The 27678-nt window shown below is 43.6% G+C and overlaps 1 protein-coding gene and 1 long non-coding RNA gene across 11 annotated transcripts in view; one reads left to right on the top strand and one right to left on the bottom strand.

The window, feature by feature from the left end:
- LOC308650070 overlaps window positions 1-27678 on the top strand; it is a 637596-nt gene that overhangs the window by 139647 nt on the left and 470271 nt on the right. The window lies entirely within an intron of this gene.
- The window catches only part of ANKS1A (ankyrin repeat and sterile alpha motif domain containing 1A), a 182101-nt gene that overhangs the window by 71204 nt on the left and 83219 nt on the right, over window positions 1-27678 (bottom strand). For 8 of the 9 annotated variants that reach the window (XR_014022095.1, XM_081295116.1, XM_081295114.1 and 5 more), the window contains 7 exons: window positions 23093-23389; window positions 22292-22367; window positions 21904-22005; window positions 21697-21798; window positions 19707-19903; window positions 15466-15558; window positions 9370-9490 (listed from right to left, as the gene is read on the bottom strand). Coding sequence is in view for 8 of the 9 variants with exons in the window: in XM_081295116.1 (XP_081151242.1) it covers window positions 9370-9490; window positions 15466-15558; window positions 19707-19903; window positions 21697-21798; window positions 21904-22005; window positions 22292-22367; window positions 23093-23389 (988 nt within the window). In the remaining variant the exon portion in view is untranslated. The remainder of the gene's footprint in view (window positions 1-9369; window positions 9491-15465; window positions 15559-19706; window positions 19904-21696; window positions 21799-21903; window positions 22006-22291; window positions 22368-23092; window positions 23390-27678) is intronic. The other variant, XM_081295119.1, reaches the window with a different exon arrangement.

Raw genomic sequence — 27678 nt, 5'->3', positions numbered from 1 at the left:
TACAACTAAAAAAAAGGGGGCTGAGGATGTGGCCCAGTGGTAAGTACCCCGGGATTCACTCCCCAGATCCACAGGAAAAAGAAAATCAAGAAACCGTGTGGGCCTAGTAGAACTCCTAAGCACAGGGCTGCTTTTCGAGGGTTACCGAAGGAAGGCACTGACTAGGTGATGCAGACAACTGCTGAAAATGACGACCTGATAACCAGATGACCACTCTGGTCCATGGTGATCTGAGATACGGAACAAGAGCTGGACTGAGATTCAAGGGGCCCAAGTTGTTGTCCTCCTAGAACTTTTCCTCTGGGTCTCTTTTAAAACATGAGTGGCTGGGATGCATAACCTGGGGCTTTGAGACTTAGTATGGTGTGAACCTGTCAACAGACGACCTCCCTGGTCCCCTGCAGTTCTATGATGCTGGCAGTGTGAACTGCAGCAGGGCTGCACCTCACGGTTTGAAACACAGGCTTTGGATTCAGTCAGACAAGGCCCACACACTCTGCCCTAACAACTTACTAATCTACCACACAAGGACAAATCCCAGCCCCTACCCTGAAGATTTATCCTGAGACACAGAATGACATAATCTGTATAAATCAACTCAGCATGGTGGCTGGCCCCCAGCGAGCATTCAGTAAGTGGTAGCTGCCACCGCTATCATCATTGTTCATTTACAGCCATTTCCAAACCACTCTTCATGCTAACACTGCACACAGAGGTTGGCTTCCTTTTCCCTGACTCTGGATACTGGTTTCTGTTCAATTTCAGCAAAGGTCTGGTGGCCTTGCAAGTTTGGTTCAGGGTGACATATAATGGCATGGTAGAGAACCTCCGGGATACACCATCTCTACTCACGTCATTCATATGGCTCCACACTGACTGGGTTCTGACTACCTCATGAGCTAAGAGTTACCCATTTCCTTAAACTCTTCCTTTAGAGTCTACTCACTACCAGTCATTGGCCTCTGGCCCTCAAACTTCAATCTCCTTCAATATGCCAGCTCTGCCTATCAGGTTCCAACCAGCCACGGTATCTAATCCTGTCCAACTTAACAGCACATTTGCTGTCTTTGTCCCCCTTGATCTCCAACCACTTCCAGCACTGGGTATTCAGAGCCATCTGCTTTCTCTTCTGCAGTTGCTGGAATGTTGAGCTCTGCTAAATACTCAAGAAGCAACTGACTGAGTCCTCTACCAATTCACTGAACTCAGCTGGCTTTCAGCAGCCACCACTTATTAAGTACCAGTCATTCTGTGCCAGACACTGTGCTAGGTAATTTTAATTCTTAAAAACCATGAAGACTTAGTATTCCTTCTTTACTCCTAGCACCCGAGGCTTAGAGGTGAAATGACTCCCTTGAGGTCACTAGCCAATTTGAGGGAGAAAGAGTTCAAATGCAAGCCTGACTATAGGGCCCAGTCATCCTTTGATTCATTTCTTAAAAACTGAGACCACCATCAGATTGATTCCTCATCTCTCTTGCTCTTTCAAACCATCACCTTTATCTATGGCACTTATACTCTTAGAGGATAATCACGTCCATTCCTAAGAAGACTCAGACAAGACAAACTCCCTTAGCTCTTTTCAATACCATGTCAACATTTGGTGGTGATTTCACCTCCTCCCATTTGCTTCATGTGAGATGTGCCAAGTGCTTTTTCTAGTCATCATCCTTCTAGCTCTTTCTACATAAATGGATACTATGTTTCTGGTGCTCCCGGTACCCACTTCCCTTCTTCCTTGATGATGGGATTTTAATTAACCAATTAATTTAATTTTGGTACTTTAATACCAGGGGCATTTTACCACTGAGCCACATCTCCAGCCCTTTAATTTCTTTTTTTTAAAAATTGAGACAGGGTCTTGCTAAATTGCTTAGGGTCTTGTCAACTACTGAGGCCAGCCTCAACCTCTTGATCCTCCTGCCCTCCAGCATCCAGAGTTGCTGGGATTACATGGGTGCACCACCATGCCTGGTGATTATGGGATATTTAAAAAGCCTCCCAGCCACCTAGAATAAAGACTACATTTCCCATCTCCTAGGTACAGCCACATGACCAAGACTTGCCAGTGGGTGACAGTGGTACAGGTAACCCTGAGACCCCAGGACAACAGGAGCCTGGTGCTGGACTTCCATCTTCTCTTAGCTGCAGTTACCTTGGTGGCTTGTCATTGGCTGGTCACACTCAGCCTTGGCCTCTGACGGCTGTCCTAGCTTTCTTCCTGTCTTTCTTTCCTTTTGCACTTCTAAGTTGGATCTGTGATTTCTAATCTTAATGTCTCTCTTAAACATCAGACCCTCATTTTCAAGGGTTTATGGAGTATTTTACTCAAATGTTCTCCTGGTATCTAAAATACCTTAAACTTTAAAACCGATTTACCATCTTCCCTCATATACACCCTGTCCTCGATTCCCTACTGCCAGTGACTATGGTATTTTCTCAGTTGTAGGCTTAAACCTCAGCACATCCTCAATACCCTCCCCTCGTCCTTCCACATCTGGTTGTGATCCTTTAATTCCTCCCTAATACTTCCCTCATCCCCACATCCCCACCCTCCTTCCCTTAACTTCCTGCGACCCTCTAGTCCGGAATCTGTTTACCTTCAGGAGACTCCTCGAGGTCTCCTTAGGGCATACCTGCCTCCAGCCTCCCCTAATCTCTCACAATTATACCTTCTTAAAGTCTGGCTCCTCTCTGGTCACCCCTTCAAGACACTTCAACAGGACTGCACTGTCTCTGGGATAAAGACTGACATTTGAGATGTCTGTGACAAGTTCCCCTGGTTCCAGTCAGACCGGATCAGCAGCCCTCCTCACATGCTCTCCGTCTTCTCAGCACCTCACTGCCGTGTGCCCCTCCCTGGGCTTGCAGAGCTCCCTCCCTCCTCCTTGCTTCTGCCTATCAGGATTAATTCTCTATTTTAGGATGTAGCTCAAATGCCACTTTCTCAGTGAAGTCATTTCTGATCTCTTACACTGACATAACTTATCCCTCTTTTGAATAGCAAAATTACTTTGAACCCAGAGGTGCTTTACCACCGGGCTATACCCCCAGCCTTTCTATATTTTGAAACAGAGCCTCACTAAGTTGCTGAGGCTGGCTTTGAACTTGTGATCCTCTGGTCTGAGCATCCTGAGTCACTGGGATCACAGGCGTGCGTCACCATACCCAGCTCTTTCTCACGTACACATGCTCATAAATGGTTGTCATAACTTGTGATGGAAGAAAACATAGACATATAGTTTACAAGGGTTGGGCTTGTTCTACAATGGAAAGAAAAGTGAACTATTCCAACTTAGAAATATAAGTTGGTAAAAGGAAGATAACTATACAGCAAGGCTTTTGGTAAGAGCACCCCTTACCAAAGAAGGTGAGGGAAGAAGCTGCTGATCACAGGCTTAATCATTAAACTGTCTTGTTTACACGTTTTGCCTTTGGAAAAAGCATCCAAACTTACTCAACCTTGGCATGAAAAGCTAGCCTGGACTTTAACTGAGGTACGTATTTTGTCCTCTTGCTGCAATCCCACTAAACCAACCAGCAGATGGAAGCATGCCTGAGAAAACTCGATCCCGAGCAGACGAAAAAGCCACAATTTCCACTCAAGGGTTCCCTGAAAACTCAGGAACTGGCAGAGCAGTGGACAGAGTGGGAGTAGGAAAAGCTAAGATACCCGTTTCCTCCCCCGTGAAAGGGTTAAAGTCTTCACACTCATGCACAAAGTGCACAGAGGGAAGAAACGTACAGCTCTCAGGCACACTGACTTCCCTGGACCCCAACAACCTCGGAAGTGTGAATGTGCGGTGCCAGAGATGGCCTCGGCTGGTGTCTCCAGCCCTCAGCCAAGCAGACACCTTTCACAGCGACCGCGGAAACAACACCAGAGAGAACAGAAGGATTTTAGGCCTCTTGGCTACTTTCCCATCTGCCATCAAACATGGAAAGTTGTCCACTGTTTCTCTGAGTGGTAATATGCTCAGAATGTCCAGTGACCAGAGTCAAATATTAAAAGAAACAAATAACTACACTTCACAAAATGGAAAACATTGTTCTCAGGTTATGCTAGCCCTGAGTAATGAGTTGGGAAGACTCTTCTAAAATATGAAATAATTTAAATCACCAGGGAGGAAGATTCACTAGGATAAAACCATGACAAAACCATGGGGTGTAGTGCCATTTTGGGGGAGATGGGCTTTCAACTTGATGGATCCATCCGAAGTCTTCCACTGCTACCAGTTTTTGTCCCTTCTACAAGGCAAAAAATGGCATTTATGGGTAGAAAGACCTTCCACTGTGTAAGACTCTCCTGCATTGCACAGGATGCTGGCTTTCCTCATTACCTCTAGGCACTAGGTGCCAGCAGCAACTCAAATTCTAAATGTTCCCTGGGACTGGTAGCAATTCTTTCTTACTACACTAAAGGTGTTCCTATAAATTCTCTTATTATTAACTTTTACAATCTCTTAATTTGTGGTCAAAGATTCTCTACATCATTCCTATATGTTGCATTCCCACCCCCATCAGAATTATCAGAGATCTTTAAAGAAACAAACAAGTTTTCATTTGAATGATTAAGTCTAACACTTTTTGGCTTCTTTATACCATTAGTCCTTTCTATTTTCTTTAACGGAAGTAGAACTTGTACACCATCAAGTATGTGAAGTATACTATCCACTTTTCTCTTTATTCTCCTCTGCTTTCTTTTGGTGATGTTTTATTATTATTTATTTTCACACATAAACTCAAGAATATATGCTTTCCTCTGAGTACTACTTTGGCCAAACATTATAGGTATGAAGTGTTTCTACTATAATTAATTTCTATGTAAAAGAAAGAAAAAAGGCAACTCACATACTGAATAAACAACAAAATGCACAGCTTCATGAGTTAGGCAGATGCAAATTCTATGCGACACTTAAACAAAAACTCATATGTCTAAAACATTCAAGAGTGATACTGAGTCAGGCAGAATGTGCTCCGTTCAGGAAGACTGAGTTGGCTCCACCAACTAAACCAAGACATGCACTGACCAGCTAATTTTACTCTCTCAGATTCTTTTGAAGAAATACTCTGATAAGAATATGTGGGGCCGGGGCTGTAACTCAGTGGCATGTGTGAGGCACTAGGTTCTGTCCTCAGCTCTGTATATAAAGAAAGATATATATGTATAAAGCTACATATACAGAATGTCCACAGCAACATAGTTTACAACAGGGAAATAATGGAGATAGCTTAAGTAAACATTTACCAACTGAAGAATAAGAAAAGAAAAAATGAGTTATGGGATATTTAGTGGCTATTAAGAATAAGATAGATTTTTAAGACCCAAGACAAAATTGTATCCATGGACAAAGGAAATACAAAAAACAAATCCACAAAATAACTTGTGAAATAGGATCCCATTTTAGATTAAATACAAACAAAATAACCTCTCATAGTCGCTTCTGTATAAAGACAGCACATGGCCCCAAAGCACATACTACAGACTGGCTACCGCTGGCAACTGTGGACAGAGGTGAGAAGGCCTTGGCCATTTTATTTTTATTCACTTCTGTATTACTCAAAATATTTTTTTTCCTTCTCAGTGAGTGCATACTAATGTGATTTAAAAATGTAATTTAAAAAAAAAATCCTCCCACCTGACCCTCACTTCTAATTTCTTGAATATACTGAGGGGCTAGAAGCTCTGGTGGTCTCCATAATACAGCCTTTGGAAAGCTCACCAATTAGTTCATAAAAGTTGCATGAGACAATGACCTTAGTGGAAAAACAAAATGATTAGCATGACTGCCTCCCCTTTACCAACCCTGGTGGGTGCTCCTCCCAGCCAAGCTACTCCTGCCAAGTTGATGGGACAGGAGGTGCTTCTGAGACACTGGCAAGCCCGTTTTCATATTTAATTCTTCTGAAAGCCCCCTGGTGACCCACACAGCCAGCCCAGAGGGGGTGTGCCTCATCCTATAGTTCAATTCAATCTGCTTCCCGAGCCGCCTGTTCAAGCAGCCCAGGGCCAGAGCTGGAGGCAGCTGAGGCAAAGGAGGCACCGATGGCAGGCAGCAAGCCCTCCTCCTCTTCCACTGTTCCCTCCCTCACCTGGAGAATTCCTGAAATGGGGACAGAAAATCCCCACCAGGACATGTAACAGCCATGGGAAGCTGTCTAACTTCCCCTTCTTTCCTTCCAAGTGTTGAGCTAGCTATTTGCTGGGTGTCCTGGTGAAGCCTGTGAAAGACAGAAAGATTTGGAATCTTCTTCCCCAACGATGCTGAAGAATCTTCCCTCAAGGAGAACCATTTTCAAATTAAATTAAGTGCCTATTCTGTGAGGGTTAATTTTAGTATGATTTGTTTTTAAGTACCTAGAGAAGCCACCAGTACACTACTCCACCCTCTTTGAATGTTTTAGATAAAAACGTGCCAACTTATTTGGATGACTTCATACAGTTAAGATGGCAGCTCCTCAGGCTGGGGTTGTGGCTCAGGGGTAGAGTGCTCACCCAGCATGTGCGAGGCCCTGGGTCCGATACTCAGCACCATATAAAAATAAAATAAAGATACTGTGTCCAACTACAACTGAAAAATAAATATTAAAAAAGAGATGGCAGCTCATCACAAGCTGTGACACAGATTCTATACAATCCCAATCAAAATCCCAGTAGGACTTTTTGTACAAATCAACAAGTTAATTCTAATTTTGTATGGAGAGACAAAAGATCCAGAATATCTAAAATAATTCTAAAAAAGAATAATGAAACTTCAAAGGCAATTCAATGGAGTGCTGAAATAAGTGACTATATGCAAAAATTATCTTAAAGTGGACCATAGACTTAAATGTAGAACTTCAAGTTAGAAAATTTCTATAAAAAAAACATAGGAAAAATATATTGACCTCATCCACTTTTCTAAAAAAGATAAATTACAAGGGCATGGTGGCAACACCTGTAATCCCAGCTACTCAGGAGGCTAAGGCAGGAGGATCACAAGTTTGAGGCCAGCCTGGACAACTCAGTGGGAGCATACCTCAAAATAAAACAAAATAGGCCAGGAACGCAGTTCAGTGGTAGAGTGTTTATCTAGCATGTTTGAGGCCTTGGGTTCGATCCCACACACTGCAAACTAGTAAAAAATGCATAAACAAACTTTTTCAAATTAAGAATCTCTGCTCTTTAAAGTACATTGTCAAGACAAAGTCACATTAAAAACACATTAAAGAACTTGTGTCCAAAATATATGAAGAACTCACAACTCAATAAGAAAAGAAACAATCTGATTTTAAAAAATAAACAACATTGGGCTGGGGATGTGGCTCAAGCGGTAGCGCGCTCGCCTGGCATGCGTGCGGCCCAGGTTCGATCCTCAGCACCACATACAAACAAAGATGTTGTGTCCACCGAAAACTAAAAAAAAATTAAAAAATTCTCCCCCCTTCTAAAAAAAATTTTAAAAAATAAACAACAGATATTTCATTAAGTGGTAAATAATCCCATTAACAGATTCTCAATTAGAGAAATGCAAATTAAACCCATATTCTAAATTTTAGAATGACTAACAATTTTAAAATCTCATAATATTAAGTGCTAGGGAGGACACATGTCCACTGGAACTCTCACACACTGCTGACAGAATGCAGAATGGTACAACCACTCTGGAAGATGGTTTGGTGGTTTCTTTCCAAAGTTAATGATATACATATACATATCGATATTTACAATATTTACTAGGATCCAGCAATTCTACTTCTATGCATTTATCCAAGTGAAATGAAAATTTAGGCTTATATAAAAATCTGTGTGCAAATGTTTATAGCAGTTTTATTTGTAACTGTCAAAAGCTCTAAATGACCCAAATGTCCCTCAGCTGTGGTACACCACTTATACAACAGAATAGAACTCAGCAATGAAAAGGAACACATTTCTGATATACGTGACAACACATGTATCTCAAATGTATTATGCTAAGCGAAAGGGTACATACTGACCGAATCCATTTATTTTATTTTTTTTTTGAGAGAGAGAGAGAGAATTTTTAATATTTATTATTTTTTAGTTTTCGGCGGACACAACATCTTTGCCTGTATGCTGAGGATCGAACCTGGGCCGCACGCATGCCAGGTGAGCGCGCTACCACTTGAGCCACATCCCCAGCCCGTCCGAATCCATTTATATAACACTCTGGAAAAGGCAAATCCGTTAGGACAGACATCAGGCAAAGGTTGCCAAGGCTAAGAGAAGCTGACTGTAGAGAGACACGGGGAAATTTTTTTGTGTGATCAAACTGTTCTGTATTTTGATTCTGGAGACAGTTATACAACTCTATTTTTCAAAACTAACAGAACTGTAAACAAAATGAATGAACTTTATGTATCTAAATTATGACCTTTTTTTAAAGCTCCAAATGGAAACCATAAAATACAAAACAGAGATTGCTATGGAAATGACCACAAAATAGTGTCTACATGCCAAAAGAGAAAAATTTTTAAATAGGGCCATTAAAAAGAAGGTCTGCAATGTCACACACATATGCATATCTTCTCTTTGCCATCCCATATCCTTTGAAAGGTCTAGCAGAGGGGATTTCAAAGGAAACCACCTTATCCCCCATTCTGATCAGAACCCTGGGGGGTCTCAGAGCTGAACAGAGTCATTACTAATACCCACAAAGGACTTAGAACCTGCAAGCCAAGGGGAGCTGGGAAAGACCCGGGCCTTCCTTCAAAATGCAGTGGGAACTGCACGGCCCCTCTGCTCTGTCCTTGGGAGGACCAGGTTGACAGGAGACTCCAGCCGCACTCACCTCTGTCGGGCCTGCACTTACATTGACAGGCTGATGTCAGTCCTGCAGCACTCGCTCCCTCACACAGGAAACTGAATTTTGCAGAGGCAAAGAAAGTAGGCCAAGGCGACAGAGTACTCTAGTTCAGTGGCAGCCAATCACGGGCCCCTCCCTAGGAGTGTCTCGCTCTGAGGTCAGGACTCAAAAGGCAGAGTCTGTGCCATCAGCCTGAACCCAAAGGGACCGACCTGTTGGGCGTGTTTTCCACGCAAGGCCGTGAGGATTTAGGACTGAGGCTCCAGATCCACCTTTGCCATGATGCTGGCAGGCCCTCTCCTTGCCGATACCACGTGGACGACCTAACCTCCTCTGGCTACATGTGCAGAGGATGGCAAATCCAATTGGATGTGGAGTTCAGAGGTGGAAAATGAAAAACTGTGATGCGCCCACCACCCCAGGCTGCCACGAAACCCAAGTGCCCCAACCCAACCAATGACAAAGCGACAGGGTCTTCCCCTTCCACCCAAGATCACAAACTTGTAAAACTCTTTTGGAACTGGGGCTGCCATGGAGGGGTCAGGGCGAGGGGGGGGTGTACCTTTTGCTTTTCCGTCCACTGACACCAGCTTCTTTGTCTCTGCTGTTAACAGCAGCTCGTAAGGGTGCTCGTCCTCTTCCTGGGCTGCACTCCCCTGCATCCTGGGTCTCGTGGCCAGGACCTGAGAGGGAGAAAGAGCCGGTACTCCTTGTACACAAGGCCAATACCAAGACAGATGGTGTGGGACAAATTTTAGATTATTGCTGTCTTTGCATCGAAGGATCATGAAGAGGAAGAGAAGCTGAATGATTCAAGTGTCGCATGAAACCCTGACTGGTTTTCTGGTTATACACCTACTAGGGCTTGTCCCCCAGAGTCGTGTGCTGGAAGCTTAGTCTCCTGTATGGTGGTAATGGGAGGCGCTGGAGCCTTTAAGAGGTGGAGCAGAATGGGAGGTGTCAGGCTTTGGAGGCCCCACTCACGATGAGGGAATGAATTAATGCTGCTCTCAAGGTTTTGAGTTCTTCTGGGCCTAAATCGGTAGCACAATGTTGTGCTACCAAATTAGTTGTGACAATGTGAGCATGGCACCTCCCCAAGCTCTTGCTTCTGAAGGCACTGCTCTCTGCTCTTGCAGGTATTCCCACTATGTGATGTATCTGCCGTGTTGTGATACAGCCAAAAGGTCCTAACCAGAAGCTGAACAGGTGGGGCTGCCTGACTTGGTCTTTTTGCCTCCAAAACTACGAGCTAAATAAACCTCCTTTCTTTACAAAGTACCTAGCCTCATGTGTTTTGTTACAGCATTACACAACAGACTAGTTTACACTTTACCTCAAATCTCAGTGGACTCTGATTGGAACACTCCCCTTTCCTTCCCTTGCCTCTGCATCTCTCAGTGTTCCACATAATCTTTACTGTGCTGCTTCATGAAGACCATCTCTGTCCATCTTTCTTTCCTAATATGTACCATACTAACCAAAGGCTAGAGTCCTTTCCACTTTCTCATGAAGAAACAAAAGTGACTTCCATGCCTGACATTTACTAAAACAAAGTGGTCAGAAAGTCTGTTTTTGAGTCTTTCTTCACAGATCCTGGGGACGGTAGGAAAGGATTTCCCTAGAGCTGGCTTCCTTCAATATTTACAATACAACTTTTTTAGATAACTCCCACCAATCCCTGCTCTGAAGAATCAAGTGGTTAGGAAATCTGAATTTCCACGAGGTAAAAGCAGCTCTGTATACTAAGAAAGCCCAGATTCAGGCAGGGTGTGTCTCTGATGAAATAACTGGCTTCTAATTCTACCCCTGCCCACTTGAGGCTTCAGTCAGCTGAGGGCCTGGTAGCCACAGCTAGTCATGATACCAGAGTACCCAAGCTTTCCTTGAATAAAGCCAGGGAAACCATCACTGGTACTAGTGTGGCAGTGGGAGAGGGAATGGAGACCCTCACTTTAGAGGATAAGTCTACTCATCTGTCCTAAGGTGTCAATGTGCCTCACAGGCAAATTAAGAATAATCACACACTAGCTATTAGAATAGCAAACCAAAGCACAAAATCTCTTCCTGAGCAGGGCTAGGGTAAATAATGTATTATGAATAAGGTAGAGATGGGGGATTTCCAATTGAACCTAAAATAATGACACCCCACAAACATGATTCCTTAGCACCCAGGAACCTCTGACCCTGACGCATCCCACACCCCACTGGAAGTGCACCAGGTTTGTGATTCACCAGGGTTTTGCTTCTTTGAGGCAAACTGCTCGCTCTATTACAGCCTAACAAGATGATTAGTATCTCAGATGAAATGAGAAGCTGCTGCTCCTGTTTGTATCGAGGCTGCCACTCAAAAGGCAGAATGGTAGTCTTTCTCCAAAATTCTGCTAAGCTCAGCAGGAACCTCCATAAGCCACCTGGAAGCTAAAAGCTATTTCATTACAATGAGCCATTTGCCTGCATTACTTATTCCATGCTTCTTCATAGGAACACAACTAAGGGAACAGAGAGGGACCACCAAGCAGTTCACACGGTGTCTACTCAACAGTGCAGGCTTTCCAGGCTGGAGGTAGGCTCTGCAGGTGGACACTCCCACAGTAGAGCCCCGGCAACCTGACTCCCTGTGAGTTCCACACACAGAGCCCAGGTGGGCTTCCCAGAGAGAAAGCTGACAGCCAGGATGCCTGGCTTGCACCATCTTTTCCTCTCAAACAGAACAAGACCAATGTCTCCAGAAAACGAAGGCTGCTGGACCTGCTTTCATTCTGTGCCTGGCTCTTGTGCAGGACAACGGAAAGCAAAGACCACAAAGGTCAGAGGTGGAAGGGAGCTAACTGTCACAGTCACAGCCAGAGCACCTGTCCAGCCCTTTTATTTGTAGATGACAAACCTGTCCCAGAGAGGCCCCAGGACTTTCCCAGGGTTACAGAGAGAGCTCACAGCAAGAGCCATGGACATAAAATTCAGTTCCCCTAATTCTGGATCAGACCAGCCTCATTTTCTCTGGCTTTCATTTTTTCTCCATCCAATTTGGAACGCTCTCCTTCCTTCAGCTGTCTAATGAGAGTCCCCTGCTCATACCCAGATAATAAAGGACGGTGTTCGTTTCCTCTTGGTGCGGGCCCTACCAGCCAGGGGATTAAAATCTCACAGTAAAGCAATAAATTGCTTTCTCTGAGCCATCCTAGTTCCCACTAAGAAGCCCGGTGTCCTCGTGAATATGGCAATAACTGATTGTCGACAGAAAGGGTTCTGCTCTTTATTAAATTACTTCTTAATCTTTTTTCCCCTTTTCCTCCAGGGTTGGCAATAAATCAAAGTTGAAAATATATATATATTTTCTTCTCTGTGGAAAGCAACACTGCTGCTGCAGAGAGAAGTTACAAGCAGCCACCACTGAACTGTGATCAGTGGAATGTCCATTTGGGGTGTGGGTGGCTTTCTGGAAAGAGATACCATGGCAGCTGCAGCCCCCAGGAAAGCTTAACACATCTGAGCAGAGCAGACCACAGTGAGTCCGAACAGCTGGCAGCCTCTTCTGTGGGGCAGAAGCGTCCATCAGGGTGTGCGTGTGCATGTGCTCTGAACTCGTCAAAGTGGGTTCTGCAATCAGGCATTGCTGTGCTAACCTCTCCTAGAGCCGGGTGTCCTCCAGCTTCCCTTACAAGCTTCTATGGGTCATCTCATGACGACAATCCTCAGGGATAAGGACACAAAGGTTGGGGCAGATCGCCTGCCAAAGACAAAACCCTTAAGTTGGGTGAAGACCGTGTCTCTTGATACATGAAATTTAGGGCTTTAAAGCTTTTAGAGTTTAAGATATAAAGTTATGTTCTGTGAAAAAGATCACAGAGTTAAAAGAAAGAAAGAAATTAGTTCACTTTTGGAGAAGACCTATTCATTTGGACCATGGCCTATGTAAAATATTTACTTAGATCATTAAAAGGAGAATGAGTCAGGCTGCATCACTTATATATTTGTGCACCCATAATTACCAGTAAAGCAAATTCAGAGTTCTCATGGTCTTCCAAATGATGATTGTGCTGGTCAAGATTTCAATAATTCAAACAGAATTCTAGGCTATTCAAAAGTACATTCTAAAAGATAAATCTCACACAGATTATCCCATCCAGGAAAATAATATGGAGATTTCTCCCCCATGCCCTGCCACCTTTTGATACACATTACTACTGGGAAAACAGAAATCCTGGTTACCACATATTTCTTTTAAGAGTCTTGTCCCTGTTCTTAGGCATTAGCAATTTCTAATCAGATTCCTAGTTAAAGAGGCAGCACAAAGCATTTATAGAGACCCAGTCCCAACTCAATATGCTCCACACTACTAGCTTTCTCCTTGTTAAAAAAAAAAAAAGTGTTGTGGGGGAATAATAAAGCAAGATGCTATTTGCAGAAAAATGTGTAGGGACTTACTGTATGTACTTGTACCAACTAGCAAAGTATCATTACTCAGAGGTAATAAGAGGGTGCAATTCTAGGGACAACTGGTTGGGACATGACAATAAACATTTTATAAATAAGGGACCAAAAGAAATAAGGAGGGGCTGGTGTTGTGGCTCAATGGTAGAGCGCTCACCTAGCATGTGTGAGGTCCTGGGTTCGATCCTCATTACCACATAAAAATAAATAAATAAAATAAAGATACTGTGTCCATTTATAGCTAAAAAAAAATAATTTAAAAGAAATGAGAAAATCTGTAGCTATTGTAGAAATCTTTCTATATCTCTAACACAGATTTTTACATTTTTAAAAGGGCTTTCTTAATATAGTGTGTGTGTGTGTGTGTGTGTGTGTTTGTGTGTGTGTGTGTCTGTCTGTCTGTCAGTCACTGGGGAATAAACCCAGAAGCACCTTACCACTGAGCTACACCTCCAGCCTTTTTGTTTTTGAGATAGGGACAGGCTAAGTCGCCCTAGCTAGTCTTAAACCTGTGACCCTCCTGTGCTAGTCTAGCGAATCACTGGTATTACAGGAATGCATCACCACACCCGGCTGCTGAATTTATACATTTTTCTGAAACTAAAGCCATCCTTTTGGTTCCATGTGTTTATTTTGAATAAAATAACCTAACCTGTCTTACTGATGGTACATGGCAATAGTGAGAAAATGATAATTCCAACTTCTAGGAATAAAATGATGAGACTTGGCTGGTTTACATTAGTTGATTTTTAAAAAGAATAATAGGATTCTGAATAAACTATAAAGTAATTTTTAAAAATTATATTACATTTTGAACAAATACTCCACACTTGTATTCTATGAATGATAGGAAGTGTTAAAGGAGCAACTTAAAGAAGAAAGAGCAAAGAAAGCACAATTTTCTTCTCACATACAAGGGAAAAAACTCTTAGTTGCTACATGGTAATATTTCTTTTATAAAAAGGTTGACTTCTTTTCAAATGACCTCCTTTGATTTTCCTGTCTGCCCTTTCCACACACCTCCTCTTTCCTAATCCAGAGTTCATGACTCAATTCATGTTTGTACTATGTAGAGTCTTTGTATGCTGTGAACAGGAAAATGCAAAAATAGAAATAAAATGAGGCAGAACCACCAAAGTTTGCAAACATGGCACAGTGTAGACAGTAGTGATTAGGGGACACTCAACATTTTGTATCAAAAGACATGTGGTACATTCCTTTAATCCCAGCTCTTAGGGACACTGAGGCAGGAGGAGCACAAGTTGGAGACCAGCCTGGGCAACTCAGCAAGACCTTTCTCAAAATAAAATTTTAAGGGTTGGGGTTGAGGCTCAGTGGTGGAGCACTTGCCTAGCACGTGTGAAGCACTGGGTTCAATCTTCAGCATCACATAAAAATAAATAAATAAAATAAAGGTATTGTGTCCATTTACAACAACAAAAAATATAAAGAATAAAAAAATAAATAAAAAATTAAGAAAAGGCTGGGGACGTTGGGTGTGGTGGGGGCATGTCTATAATCCCATTGACTTGGGAGGCTGAGGTTGGAGGATTCCAAGTTCCAAGACCAGCTTTAGTAACTTAGCATGGCTCTATGCAACTTAGTGAAACTATTAAAAAAAATGGTGTGTGGGGGCACCTGGGGATGTGGCTCAGTGGTTAAGTGATGTTCAATCACTGGTACCACCCCCACCCCACCCCATCCCGCAAAATGAAAGGGGGAGATTGAGGATGCTGTTCAGAAGTAGAACACTCCTGGGTCCAATCCTCCCAAATAAGAAAAATAAAAAATAAAAAGAAGAAAGAAGAAAGAAAAAAAAGACAACACAAGTATACAAGCAGAAGGGAACTGTCCAGCTTACAGGAGTCATGAAAAAAATGTGTACGTTTTACTTTCTATGTGGTATGATTTATCAACACTTGGCCTGTCTGCTAGAGAGCTACATTAAAATTCTTTCAGTACTTTTAGGTGAGTTTAAAAGGTCATGTTCTAGATTAATGATACACATAATACAAACCTACCAACCAAAGAAGTAATAAGATAATGAGGAAGTGGGCTGGGGTGTAGCCCTGACCTAGCATGTATGAGGCCCTGGGTTCACCCCAGAACCACAAAGAGGGGTGGGAATGGGGGACAAGAGAGCACAGCCGTCTTTAAGCACACTCTGATTCACTTCGCCACAAACCCATGTTTCAGTGATGGGAGTAAACCCTCAACCCTCTACCTCAGAAGCTGTCAAGGGAAAATACTTCTTATCTATGTGGTCTTCCTCCTCTTCGTCTGGTGGTGGCTTTGCTGGAGGCGGTGGACGTTCTCTCTACAGAAGAGAAAATAAATAATTCCTCTATTGCTTTCTTTAAGTATCCAACTTTCTGATTTACCTTTATTTTAGCCGTTGGAATTGAAAAAGAATAATGTCAAGCACTCCCCCAAGAGACTAAAGTTGAGGTTTGGTTTCTGAACAGATGGAGAACCCCGCACACACATACACAATTCAATTAGTAAGCTCTGTGGTTTTTCATGTTTGTAGCAAAGATCATAAACACCTCTTTTGTACCCTAGACCACAGTGACAAGTACCAGCACTGGAAACTCCTAACTGGCTTGATGGGAAATGCCCTACATAAAACTTCAGTAAAGGGAAATCTGTGGCTCAGTTTTCAGTCTACTCTAAAAGAGGAAGCTCTAGATCAAAAGAATCAAGTTGTAGGGGCTGGGGTTGTGGCTCAGAGGTAGAGCACTGGCCTAGCATGGGCGGGGCCTGGGTTCGATCTTCAGCATCACATAAAAATAAAGGTATTGTGTTGTATCCATCTACACCTAAAAAATAAACATTAAAAAATATTTTAAAAAATAATCGGGGGCTAGGGCTGTAGCTCAGTGGTAAAGTGCTTGCCTCGCATGTGTGAGGCACTGGGTTCAATCCTCAGCACCACATAAAAATAAATAAAGATACTGAACGTTCATCTACAACTAAATAAATTAAAAAAAAAAAAAAAGAATCAACTGTAGCTGGGCACGGTAGCACAAGCCTGTAATTCCAGCAGCTTGGAAGACTAAGGCAGGAGGATTGAGAGTTCAAAGCCAGCTTCAGCAAAAGCAAGGTGCTAAGCAACTCAGTGAGACCCTGTCTCTAAGTAAAATACAAAATAGGGCTGGGGATGTGGCTCAGTGGTCGAATGCCTCTGAGTTCAACCACCTGTAACCAAAAAGAAAAAAAAAAAAAAGAATCTACTCGTGAAATGGTCCTAAAACCAAGGTTATGAGGAAGTACTGAGAAAAGTAATCGAGGATAAAACATCAACTCCTATTCAAACTTCAATGTGATAATATTAGTTTATCGCCACTCACTAAAAAAAGTTCTAAATCAATCTTTGAGCCGGGTACAGAGACACATGCCTGGAGCCCCAACTTCCTGTGAGACTGAGGCAAGAGGATCACTTGAGCCCAGGAGCTTGATACCAGCCTGGGCAACACAGTGAGATCCCATCTCGAAACAAAACAAACAAAATCACTGATCTTTAGTCTCCTCCTTCATTAATGAATAGTCCATATCATCAGTGCATAAAGACTATGTGACCTAAGCTCATTTTAAAAAGGACTATTTGTCAGTTGTCAGCCCTAAAGCAAGCTTGCCCCTTCCTTCCTTCCTTCCTTCCTTCCTTCCTTCCTTCCTTCCTTCCTTCCTCCCTCCCTCCCTCCCTCCCTCCCTTCCTTCCTTCCTTCTGCCCACCAGGGATTGAACCCAGAGGCACTCTAAGCCACATCCCCAGCCCTTTTCCATAATTTATTTTTAGACAGGATCTCAATGAGTTGCCTAGGGCCTCACCAAATAGCTGAGTCTGGCTTTGAACTCACAATCCTGCGGCAGCCTCCCGAGCCACTGAGATTATAGGCATGTGCCACCATGCCCTGAGGCAAGCTTTTTCTTACAGGGTCATATAATAGACATGTAGTACATAAGGAATGACAATGTAAATGATCGAGTGTAGCTGTGTTCCAACAAAACTGTGTTTACAAAAATAGGCAGCTGGTGAGCTGCAGTTTTCCAACTCCTAACCTACAGCAAGAAACTCACTTTAGCGAGGACACTGGTCAGTCAGACAGATCATGGGTAGACAATTTTAAGAATACACAGATGATCCTGGTGAAGGAAACCCAAAGCTAAAAGCTGAAGAGAGATCTGTGACTGCTCTCATTGTAACTTCAGCATTGTTTATATTCCCAAGCTCTCGCTGTGCTTGAGAGTCAAGTGTTCCTACTGAAGGGAACAGGATCCTGAAACAGGACGCACATTCCCTGGCTTGCATATTAGTTGGCTAAAACAGTACTTCAAGAAAACCAGGGCAGAGGTCAATTTGAATGAAGTGATATCCCCAGAGAAGTTGCAAAGAAAGTCACTTCTCACATTTCAGGAGCTCCCAGTGTTACCACGTTGCCCATCCAGGATCCCTCTGTTAACCCATGCTTCTCTGCTCAGTATTATACCTCAATGAATCAGGTATCCCCACAGTCCCTGGAACCAGAAGATCTCCAATGGCAATAACTTCAGAACAGGTTTGTGTTTTAATGTCTAACAAAGCTATTTAGATCAAATTTCCCATGAAGTCCCATTTTCTCCACCCTTCTTTACTCTGAAAGTGCAGGAACAGGCCTGGTTCCAGTGCCAGCACGTAAGAAAGGGAACAGCTGAAGGATGCAGGCCCATATCCACACACTTACCCACACCACCACCACCACACACCAGTAAACCAAACTTGGGAAAAGCTGCTAAGGAAAACCAGAGGAAACATATTAGCAGAAAAGATCCAACCTAAAGGATCCAAGGCTAAAAAAGCCTGAAAAGAGTAATACAAAAGCCCTCTTAAGAAGATGTGATTATCAGGGACACTAGAGGGGAAACAGAAGTGCCCATAAGCCTTTTTACCTTTTTCTAAGGTGAAAATGTTGGACCAGAAGCCTGGAAGTACAGAACTGATTTACATATATTATCCATTATGTTTACAAAGATGTACTCCTTGGCCACAATTAATTAGCAAGGGTCAGAAATATGGAAGACCAACACCCTTCATATACAAGCAAAAATGGCAAAGCAGGCACCCCAAGAAGCAACAGTTTCTATTTAGCAAGACCAGGGGAGGCTGGGCTCCTACAGCAGGATGGAACAAAGGGGCTGGAGTAAATCAATCACAGAACTGGCTGCTTCTTGCAAAGGCTCCAGCTCCCCCTAATGGGCATCATCTGTAAGCAAGGTCATCTTCCATAGTTGGATTTGCTATATTCATTTATTTGTGCCAAACAGTGAAAGAAGTGAAAAAACAAAAATAAACAAACAAAACAACTAGCTGTCCAAGAAGCACTCAGTAGTGGTACTCAGAGGATGCATTTGCTTTCACTATTCACAAATTTCATCACAGTCCTTGATAACACCCACTCGATGGGCTACACAGTGTAGCCGGCTCTCCAAGATCCACACTGAAATACTGGGATTATTTCAGGGAAAAGCAGAACATGGTAAGGAGTTCAACAAAAGAACACTCTAAGAAACAGGTCATTCCCAGAACACACCTGGAGAGACCAAGGACAGCCAAAGGAGAATCAAAATAGTTATATGCCAGATTCAAACCAAAAGGGAAAGGCCAGCCTCTACACAAGAAGAAATAACACCTGTCTGAAAACACTTCTGAAGGTGGGTCAGCAATGGCATCCTATTAAAGCAAGGTCAGCTTCGCCAGTGGGCAGTGCTCAAAACCTAAATTATTATGCCTGGCAATGCAAGAAGTAGTCAGTGGGACAGTGACTCAGGTCCAGCATAACCCTGAGGGAAAAGAGGGAGTCAGGAGTCTTGAGAACCATGTACAAGACTAGCAGTAAAAGCAACTACTAGAGAAAGAAGCACTGAGCCTGGAAGGCAGAGCTGGAGAATGGCACAGGCAGAGAGCTGTTCTCATCCTCACACTTCAGTGGCTAGAGATGTAGTAACTGGATAAAATAGAAATACCACAAACTAATTAATGCTATGCCTGATCAAACCTTGCTATGACCCTGCTAAATACAGACTCTGTCCAAATCAAATGGATAATTCCCTGGAGGCAAATGGAAGTGGGCATGTACTCAGAGCAGACAGGGACTCATTTCATTGCATAACTCTGCTCTCCAGAGAACAAACAACATACAGCAAGCATCCCAGGCTATACAGGAATGAGCGGCTTTAGTTTGCTCTAGAGGTCAGTGAAATAATGGAAAGACTCAAACTGGTTATAATGAAATTGGAAAACCCAAATTCGACGTCACTGTGATCCATACAGTTTCACCACACAGAGCAAGAGAGACGTGGCAGAGCCTGAGAAGAGGAGTAGAGCAAGTGGGATCCAGGCCTCTGAAAATGCAAGTGGGCACTGCCTCTTCCCAGGGCCCCTCAGCAGCATGCACAGCCCCCAGAAGGCTCAGGCCTGGGGCCACGTACAGGCCTCACTCCAGCGGTTCTTGCTCCCCCTGCCTCAGTCTCCTTGTTCACCGAGTCCCGGTCAGATGACCGCCCGCTGGCCATGCTGTCTAGTGAATGGCAGGAAACAGCGTTGTACAGCGCCTCGTAGGGACCCTCCTCTTCAGTATTTGGGTCAAAATCGATGATCAGTTCAGTTACTGCTTTTTCCACATCACCTGGAGGGGAGGGTGGGGACAAAAGAGTCAATAAGAGGGGGCACAATCAAGGGCTCCAACCAAAGCCTCTGTAGCCATCTGAACTTGACAAACACTAGCCCCAAGAAAGAAAATGATCACTTTGCTCCAGGGACAGGAATAAATACAGAATTTCAGCTGCTCTTTATATCCTGTGATCTGAACAGATCTTTCTCTAATTCAATATGAAAGGGCTGGGGGTGCAGCTCAGCAGTAGCAAGTGCTTGCCTAGCGTGCACACAGCCCTGGAATCCATTCCCTGGCCACCAAAAAGGAAAAAATAGAGAAAAGGAAAGCCCCTCGACATCCATAAGGCATCCTTTCCAAAACCTTTATGAAATCCCCAGATGTCTCAATACTACGAGGGCATAAACTTAACCAAAAAAAGAGAGCAAAGTATAACTGAAAACTGAAACAAATCCTTTAAATTCTTTAGGAAGAGCCTCCATGTGCTCAAGCAAACCAGAGAACAGCAGAGCCTTTCTGAAAGGGAGGTGGCGTGCAGCCGGGAGACCCCTGGCTAGACAAACACCAACCACAACCCCAGGACACTGGCAGGATCTGTGGCTGCAAAACTATTGACTGTGGAAACTGTCTCTGGGTGGACTGTAAATAGTCAAAACTATAAATGTAAACCCTTGAAAGCTAAGAGCTTACTGAGTGACTGATCTCATTACTAGCAGATTAGGAGGTCAAGGAAAACGAGTGCAAGGAGATGAAGACTGCATAACTGAGACGGCTGGAGGGACGATGCTAACCCTCTGCCCCGGAGCAGGAAAAGGATCCACTCTGCTCTCTCTGGAAGGACCCGTTCCCTTTTTCATTTTGAGTTCTGTTCCATTTCTCTAGCCTTCATTATTACCATCTGTATTGGGGGAAAGGAGTCGGTCACTTTTGTTGTTGTTGTTGTTTTTAAATTTTGTTTTTTAGTTGTAGATGGACATACCTTGATTTTATTTATTTATTTTTATATGCTGCTAGGATCGAACCCAGGGCCTCACACATGTTGGGCAAGCGTTCTACCACTGGGCCACCACCCCAGCCTCAGTCTTTATTTTGTCTTTGTCATTCATCACACCAAGGCCCCCAAAAGCTACTCAATAATCTGAAAAGAGGGGGCTGGGGATGTGGCTCAAGCGGTAGCGCGCTCGCCTGGCATGCGTGCGGCCCGGGTTCGATCCTCAGCACCACATACCAACAAAGATGTTGTGTCCGCCGAGAACTAAAAAAAAAAAATATTAAAAATTCTCTCTGTCTCTCTCTCTCTCTCCCCTCTCTCACTCTCTCTTTAAAAAAAAAATAATAATAATCTGAAAAGAGATCCTGGCTAATGAAGAACAGGCTGGACTGCAGACCACACCTAATGACCAAATGACATATTACCAAAATCTGCCATGTACACATCTACCAACCAGAATACACCTATGAAAAAAACACTATGGGTCAACTATGCACAAAGCACAAAAGATGTTAGAAAAAGGTTTCACCGAGATCTGAATTTATCTTGGGATGATCCTGCCAACTACACATCCCAGAGCTGACTGCAAAAACTGAGAAAAAACACAGTAGGAAAGAAGCCCATGGCCAAAGACCTACGCTGAAGTCCAACAAACCTTCACACAGTAAGTTGGAAAAAACAAACTGAACATAAACTTATTAAGTACTCACAACCCCCTGAAATTATTTTTTGAATTGAGGTTTTTCCATTCTGCCCAAGAACATTCAACTCTTTTGAGGCTGAGAGTCCCTTTCCTGTCAGAGAAGAGTCTCCTCACCCTGAGACTTTGGTGCTACGGAGTCCGCGATGGAGAGGAGAGGTGGCTGGGGCGTGGAGGTTTTCTCTATGTCTTTTGTACTTCTCTTTCCAGTCATGTGATCTACATGGAAAGATTTTTTAAAAGGAAGAAGAAGCTGCACCAAATACAAGTGCCTCAGTCTGGTTAGTATTTCCCCAGTCACCCCAACAGTGACATAGACAATACCTTCAATAAGTGCTGCTATCTGCTGGCTCTTCTGAGAAGGCAGTTCCCGCACAGTGTCTAGGGCAGTCAGTCCATGGTTATCTTTTATGTTGACATCAATTCCTAGAAAGGCAGAGCAGGTGGACCAGGCAAGTGAGCATTTATCTTAAGCCAGCCTGAGAGAAGGTCAAATTCCAGGACACCTCCAGCTCCCAAGTAGCACACCCAATATTTTTCATCTGAAGCTATTTAGTAACTGAGGACTGGTCCACACACTTCGACCCAATCCGCAGAGACACAAACACACTGGGTTCAAATGCAGCCAGCAAAACCGCCCTCTGAGGAGCCTAGGGACAAACAATCCCATCCCTGGCATGCTGTGTAGACAAGAGCGCTGCCGACCTCTCACCTGCAGCCAGCAGGATTTGTACCACATCGGTCTTGCCAAACAAAGCAGCCTCATGCAAAGCACTGCCCATCTCCGTCTGGAAAGCAAATGAGAGCGCAGAGCAGGATGTCATCAGGGCAGTTTGGGGTGGCTTCACATGACAAATGGGACGTAGATAAGAAGGGACAGGAAAATAAACTACACACAGCCCTCTGTCATTATCTTTCCAACTTTTTTGTTATGGATTCCAAAACCACCAGCTGGATCCATACATCAAGGCCACCAGGCCCACCAGAGGCCACGTGTGAGAAATCATCACTCCTGGAGCCACCATCAAACAACCCAACTCGTTCTTCCCAGCGGAAGGAATCATGAGAAGAGAAGTGAGAGGGAAGTAAAATGCTTTCACTTCAAACATGGATCAGTCAATGCCGAGCCTAAGGAGCCATTCGTCCCAGCGGGGAAGGCTGACAGGGAGGGAGGCGCCCGGTCCCCTGGAGCCTCCACTGAGGAGACTCTGAAGGACAAGGGAGCAGTGGGAATACACGTGTAGGAAGATAATGAGACTTTTCAGTTTTGAGGGCACGCCCATTAGCATGTCTTTTCAGGGTTCAATATGTCACCCCCTGAAAAGAAATAAAAAAATAACCATCTTACTCCAAGAGCTCATTTGTCTCTAAAGTTTCACACTGAAACGAGTCAACAAATGGAAGCATCCGAAACGTGATGGAAAACGGCTAAACAAGAACCCCCCCAGCAGCATGGTACTTATGCCTTTTCTGTCTAAGTCCCTGGTGCCTAGGTGGTGCACCACCCTGCTACCTGGTAGTTGCTGTCCATGCCAGCATCCAGGAGGACCTGGACCACAGCCCTGTGGCCATTCCTTGCTGCAAGGTGCAGCGGAGTGTGCTTCTTAGTGTTGCAACTCAAGAGGTTGGGGTGCGCGTTGAGGAGCATCTTCACCACCTCCAGCCGCCCGTAGAGCGCTGCCAGGTCCAGGGGGGTCTCAAATTTGTTGTTTCGCATGGTGGGGTCTGTGAGCTCCTCCAAGAGCACCTTCACCACCTCCGTGTGGCCATACTGTGCTGCACAGTGCAGGGCCGTCTCGTTGTCATTGTTCTGAGGGTTAACAAGCACATCATGTCAGAAAGGGGGCAGGTTGGCATCTGCTGGGGGAAACACACATAAAACCACTGAAATTTAAATGAGAAAAATAGCAGCAATATTTGGCGACTAATAAGGCATTCTCCACCGTAAACAAGCCTGGCTGCTCCCATCAGCCACATCTTCCCCCAGTTCCTGCAAGAGGGGAACAGATATCCCCCAAACATTTGCAGACTCTTGTGTACTGTGAAGGGCGTGTCTCCAGGCAGGCAGGAGAGTGAATGAGGGAACGTGGCAGGCATTTGGTAGAAGTCCTGGCACGGAAGCATGCTAATCATATCACTGCCATTATTTCATTTTAACTTCAACTGGTTTTACAAGAATTTCTACTTGTTCAACCCGTGGTTCTGATTCTGTATTTGTCAACCATCCACAGTCTTTCACACAAGCTTTACAAAAAGAAATTGTCATCTGTGTAACTTCTTGCATGCAAATCAATCAGCCAAAAATGAAAATAATAGAGCAGAGCACAAACATCACTCTCAAGGTTATCAGCCGACAGCCATATCCAGGAGAGGAACGCCTTGGCTTGGTTGCAGAGGAACGTGGGACCCTGACACTGCACCGCTTCTATTCCCGGAACCTGCACCCATCAATGCATGCAGTATCTACTTCATTAAAACAGCCGCCAGCACAGGGAAGAATTTCTTATGTAAGAAAAACACAATCAGATGCTGGAATGTTGGCATGAGAGGTGCAAAATATTCAAATGTAATGGTGCTGTCAATTCAAATTCACAGCCCATGGTTCTCTAATACAAGTTTGTTTCAAACTAAACATAAAGTCTGGGATTAAAATGGGAGAAGTTTGTGCTTTCTCAACCATCAGAAGCAAAATGTTAGTCATTCCAATCATCAGGTTTGGGGATTTTTTTTGTTCGTTTGTTTGCAGTGCTAGAGAAGAACCCAGGGTATTGTGAATGCTAGGAAATCACTTTACCACTGAGCTACCTCCCCCAGCCCACCAACTACATTATTTTTTTTAACAATATTAATTATGTGCAATTACAGTGGAAATCATTTCCATGATTTCTCTTTTTTTGAGAAGCATTAATAAAAATAATTCTCCCACAGTATTTTCAGATTCCCATATTTATCCAGGAGGCCACTTTTGGAAAACAAATATTAAGAGGAGGCTTGGTCAACAAGTTAATATTGTGCACCTTTCAGTGGTTCAAACAGTAACAATTAAATATATCTACAATTGCTTTAATTCTAATGATGAAATTAAAAGTGACAGATTAGGAGTTACCCAAACATGCATGCAATTCCATCTGCTTTTGATCTGGCATTAAACTGCATCATTTTTCACATCTACACAAAGTATACCAGAAAGATCCAGAGCTGCTGGGAGCAAGGCCCCAGAAGGTCAGGATGGCAGCAAAGAAAATTATAAAAATGAAATAAGGACAGAAAAGGTCATAGCAGGGACACATGCAAAGGTAAATGCACACAAATAAATAGAGGATGTGGAAGGAGCAGCACTGATCTCAATCAGCTCAGGGAGAGCAGACGTGGAGAAAGTAGAGCTTCCCTGGCCGCAGAGCACACACAGCCCATCAGCAATGTCTCCTATGACACAAAGGGCCCCACAAGCAAATTCCACACCAACCTAGGTGTCCGCAGGAAAGGGAGACAGTGGGCAGAAAGCAAATGCTGTGCCAAACAAATCAATGGGAACACCTGTTTGGAAAGCCAACTTCCTATTAGGCTATGGCATGAGTTAGTTCCCCGAGCAGACCCAGGGCTGTTGCTTTGCTTTCTCCTGATGAAAACACAGCTACATCATCAATTCACAGGAGCTTTCTGTCAAGTGATGCTGGAGCACAGCTGGAAACCCAAAGAAGTTTAAGAGGATTCTCTGGGTTTAAATCTCAAGATTAGCATGACAGCGAGGGCCAAGAAGTCAGCTTACTCTCATTAAAACTCCAATTTAGAAAAGCTTCTGTTTACTCTGAAGCAAATGGTAGTGTCTCTTTTATTTTCAAGTTATCTCCCAATATCTAGAATAACTTGTCCTTGATTTTGTAAAATGGATGACATTAGGGTCTGAAGAAATATAAAATCCAGATTATACAACAATAACAACAAAATATGAAGGCTGGGAGCAAAGCTTGTAGAGCCCATGCTCAGCATGCATGAGGGCTGGGGTTCAATCTCCACCCCCGCCCCTTCCAGAAACAAAGGAAGAAAAAAGAATGAAAAGTCTATTGTATTTATTTTTTTTTCTTTTTTGCCAAAACAATGGCAACTATCACAAAGCTGGTTGGCTACAGGCAAAATCTTGATGGATGCCTGGCGTGGTGGTGCACACCTATGATCCCAGCTACTAGGGAGACTTGAGGCAGGAGGCAGCCTGGGCAATTTGGGGAGACCCTGTCTCAAAATAAAAAAGTTGGGGGGACTCGGGGGAAAAAAAGGTCTTTAGAAAAATCTTGATCACTACTGGCAAATGTCCTGCCTCATGTTAAAAGGTCTAACCACATCTCTGCGGAAAGTCATGCTCATATTCACAGCGTAGGAGGCACCTCAGTATGTCTCAGCCTTGCCAGATCTGGCCTGGTAATTATAATTCTCTCGGGTTCACATCTGTGGTGACCACATCTCTCTACCACTGAACACACGCCATCACAACAGGCTCTTACTTCGGTTTCCACTTTGAGCTTGACCACTCTTGGTTAAGAAATCACAAAGTGCTGACTCATGGACCCATAAGAAAGGGAGGGATTCCAAGGAGAGGAAAAGACGGCTAATCATCTGGACTCCTTCCCTTTCACACCTTCCAAATAACATTATGGGGGTCTCACAATACCTTGAGAGTTCCCAACTACTATGAGTGTGGACCGGGGGAGGGGAGTGGGGTGAAATACCCCAATGTTCTCTGAAGCCTTTTGCACAAACTCTCCATTCCTTTCCACCTTAAGACTCGCTTTCATTTCTCCTTGCAACGGTCAGTGACCCTAAGAGAGAAGGGGTCTCTGTGCATACTCCTTGCATCTTAAGACACCAATCACAATCTATTATATATATTCAAAACCAATAAGCAGCAGAAAGCCATACAGAAGAACTCACATAGCCTTTCTCTCTTGGAACTATGTGAGGACTATCACCTCCCAGTGATTACAGCCCACTGTTGACAGAAACCTATGTTAAGGACACCTGGGCTACAGTTCTCTGTGGCAAGGACAATACAGGCTCTAGAAATATCGTAATTGGAAAAAAACACTGGGTCTACTGAGATTGAGAAGACAGAGAAAACAGGATAACTGAGTTCATCATTCAAAGAAAAAGAAAAGTTGGACTTAGTCTTAATACTTAATTCTCTTTTTCTTAATCACTCTGTAAACTCTGGAAAGCAGAACTCTAACCAGAAGATGGAAGGTTTAGGAAAACAGATGCCAAACAAGAAACAAAAAAATCAGTGGAATCCAAGACGAGGCTGTTGGGCAGTAATGACTTGTGTTTATCACTAAGAAAAACAAACATATGAGTAAATAAAATAAAGAACAGATGGCTGACCTTTCAGACGACAGAAGGAAGATGATCCTTGCTCAGGGTGGAAAGTTGGCCTAGATCAGAAGTTCTCAAACCAGCTTCCTTTTGGATTACCAGGGGCTTAAAAACAACTAATAGCTGGTCCAATACCAGACTTGCCAAGAAAGCACCTCAGAGAGGAAGGCCCAGGAAACCAATGTTAAAAAAAAAAACTTCCCAATCTGGCAGGCATCAGCCTAAGCACTCAGTCTTCATCCTCAAGAATGAGACAAGGGCTGGGGCTGGGGCTCAGTGGCAGAGCGCTTGCCTAGCATGTGTGAGGCACTGGATTCGATCCTTAGCACCACCTATAAATAAACAAATAAAATAAAGGCATGCTGTCCATCTACAACTACAAAAAAAAATTAAATACTAAAAAAAATAAAAGAATAAGAAAACAGAGATCATGTGCCTTGTGACAGGATGAACAAAAAAGGATATAATGTCACTTTTGTGGCATTTCTGCCAAAAATGTATGGCATGCAATCATGAGGAAATATCGAACAAACCTAAACTGAAGAACAGTTTACAAAACAACTGGCCTATGCTCTTACAAAATGTCAATGTTACGAAAGAAAAGAAGGGCTGAGGAACTGTTCCATATCACGTATGATCATGGATTGGATCCTGACCCAGAAAAAGAAAATCCTCTAAAGCATATTATCGGATGCCGGGCACAGTGACACACACCTATAATCCCAGAGACTCAGG

Source organism: Spermophilus citellus (assembly GCF_964194105.1).
Source record: "Spermophilus citellus genome assembly, chromosome: 5".
NCBI lineage: Eukaryota > Metazoa > Chordata > Mammalia > Rodentia > Sciuridae > Spermophilus > Spermophilus citellus.
Note: the sequence above shows the minus strand (reverse complement) of the source record. Positions and strands in the feature narration are given on the sequence as shown.